The sequence below is a fragment of the Acanthisitta chloris genome, unplaced genomic scaffold, assembly GCF_000695815.1.
Source record: "Acanthisitta chloris isolate BGI_N310 unplaced genomic scaffold, ASM69581v1 scaffold21212, whole genome shotgun sequence".
NCBI lineage: Eukaryota > Metazoa > Chordata > Aves > Passeriformes > Acanthisittidae > Acanthisitta > Acanthisitta chloris.
Window position 1 is genome coordinate 13,239 of NW_008661285.1, and position 2,826 is coordinate 16,064.

The 2,826-nt window shown below is 38.6% G+C and overlaps 1 protein-coding gene across 1 annotated transcript in view; it reads left to right on the top strand.

The window, feature by feature from the left end:
- Positions 1-2,826, top strand: part of ATP10A (ATPase, class V, type 10A) — a gene marked incomplete at both ends in the record, with an annotated part of 39,812 nt that overhangs the window by 11,013 nt on the left and 25,973 nt on the right. The window contains one exon of the mRNA XM_009070178.1: positions 1,648-1,900. Coding sequence (XP_009068426.1) covers positions 1,648-1,900 — 253 coding nt within the window. The remainder of the gene's footprint in view (positions 1-1,647; positions 1,901-2,826) is intronic.

Consider the following 2,826-nt stretch of genomic DNA (forward strand, 5'->3'; position numbering starts at 1 on the left):
GTTCAGCAGAGAGCGACAAAGATGATTAAGGGACTGGAGCATCCCTCTCAGGAGGAAAAGCTGAAGCAGTTGGGCCTGTTTGGGCTCAAGAAGAGGCAACTGAGAGGGGACCTCATCATAAATATCTGAAGGGAGGGTATGTAGAGGATGGAGCCAGGCTCCTCTTGGTTTTTTCAAGTAATAGCACAAAAAGTAATGGGCAGAAACTAATTCACCTGAATACGAGGAAGAACTTCTTTACTGTGGGAATGACTATGCACTGGAATATTGTCCAGAGAGCTTGTGGAGTCTCCTTCACTGGACATATTCAAGAACTGTCTGGTCACAATCCTGGGCAGTGTGCGCGGGGAGGGCCCGGTGGGAGCAGGGAGGTTGACCCAGATGACCCACTGTGGTCCCTTTCAGCCTTACCCATTCTATATTTCTGTGTTTCTGCATTTTGTTTTCAACAAGTAGGAAGAGATAGAATGCAATGGGCCCTGCAGGGAGAAAACAAGCTTTGTTTCCTGTCTACCCACTGTGAAACCACACCTCAAAGATCGTGGGTGCCACTTTAGGTACAGTGTCCTGATATAACCATAAATTTGATACTTGTTTAACAGCTTTCCAAATATACTGCTCTTAACAAATCCATATCTCAGCCAGATAACAAACTCCCAAGTTTTTTGGTCCTGAAGAGAAATATATTGAATGGTGAAGGTGGTGGCAAGTTAAGAAAAGTAACAGTCTCATGTCACTGGGATATATGAAAGTTTGTCTAGTGGGACACTAGAGGAGATTGCTTTACTGGAAGCAGCAACTGCTTTATAAAAGGGAGTGAAAAAGTATGTTAAAGTACTTTTTACTCTGAGGAGTTGGGTTATGATATTTGTTAAGAAAATTCACCACAGAATTCTTTAAACACCAACCTTTCACTGCAGTTTTTGTTGAAATAACCACATTTGCCACATACATGCCATAATTTATCCCTCATATCTAATTCAGCAACTAAATAATGTATGCAGTCAAGAACTCCTGTTCTCAAGAAACATCTGCAGAGAAAAACTAAGTACAAACTAAGTGTTTCATGAAGTTTTGGCAATCCTCAAGAAACAGCTGAAAATATTTTTACATCTCCTTCTTCAACAATTACAAAATGAGATCTTCATTCAAATAATCTGCACTACAAAAGCCAAGGCAAAAAAAAATTGTTCCTGTGGAGAGATTAACACTTCTCATTTTGTTTCTTGTATTGCTGCAAAGTGAATTTGTAACTGTTCTATTATTTATGCAGAACAAGTTTATTCAATCCTTTCACAGTTACAGTATTCTGACTGTATGATGTGTTTTGGGTTGTTGTTTTTTCTTTCTTTTCTTTTCCCAGATAGTTTCAAACTCAGCTTATTAGCTTAAAAAAAGATTTGCTTCTGTCCAAGTTTTGATAATCAGCCTTCTAGACATAATAATGCATTCCAGCTCTGGAATTCACCATAGGTTTTCCTCATCTAACACAGTAAATAAACTTTTTCAAACATGGTAATAACTTTACAGCTGATGCTAAAAGTACATTGCCTCTTTATGTTCAGTCAAGTCTGAAGTTAAGTAGCTTTAATAATTCATTGTACCCCTGCTTCTGTTCTCTCCTAATTCTCTTTTTGTCTATCCTAGGTTCTGATTCCAATTTCTTTGTATGTGTCCATTGAAATAGTTAAGATCTGCCAAGTGTATTTTATTCATCAAGATAAAGATTTATACGATGAAGAAACAGACTCTCAGCTGCAGTGCCGAGCTTTAAACATCACTGAAGACTTAGGTCAGGTGCAGTTTATCTTCTCAGACAAGACTGGGACCCTCACTGAAAACAAGATGGTTTTCCGAAGATGCACAGTCTCTGGAATAGAATATTCCCATGATGATAATGGTGAGCTTATGGGCATGTTTTCTATCCAAGTTGTACTTTGAGCAACCTGAAGTAGTTATAAAGTTGTTGTAATCTTAAATGAAAAAGAAAAACCAAAGAAATTCATGTATGCACTCAGCAAACTCCGTAACAGCTTTTTCAGGTTGGTGTGATTTGATGGCTAGTTCAGCTAGTAATGACAACCTTATCAGAGTGTTCTGTAATGCCTACAAGTATATTTTCAAGACAGTTAAAGCTTCTGACTTTAGCTCCTGGTGTAGTAAAGCACTTGAGCACGTAGCTAATTTAAGCTGCTCTCACAATTGTTTGGTGTGTTTGAAGTATGCAGTGTAAAATAGTTTTAAGCATACAGCCAGATTAGTGTCTACTTGAACACCTGGAATGAAATGATCCTTTTGTACTGAGAAATAAATGTAAACAAAGCTGCTGATTTTCATAGTGACAAGGAGCATAATCTGACTGAAGAGCACATTTTATGCTACCTTTGTCAGATTCTTTTCAGTGCTCCTGTGTGACAGGTATCTGCATCAAGGTGTCTTCACTGCTCTATGAACACTGCAGTTGGGAGAACACCCACAAGTATCAGACCTTGAAACACGAAAAGTTTGTTTGTCACAAGGGAATGTGAGGATTATCATCCCTGGGTTATCTCATCAGCCTTTTGAAATTGCAAAGCAATTCCCTATTTTGTGATGTGTTTGTAGTTTGGGTTATTTTCCTCTGTTATCATTTTTAAAAGAACAGATCTTAACTCTTCAAATCATAGTCTGTATCATAGGATATATATTGAGGACTAGAGAGAATGGTCATAAACTGAGATGGGACATTCAGATTGGAATAGATTGCCCAGGGAGGTGGTGGAGTCACCATCCCTGGAAGTGTTTGAGGCATCTGGAGGATCTGGTTTAGGGTTTAGGGGTTCAGCA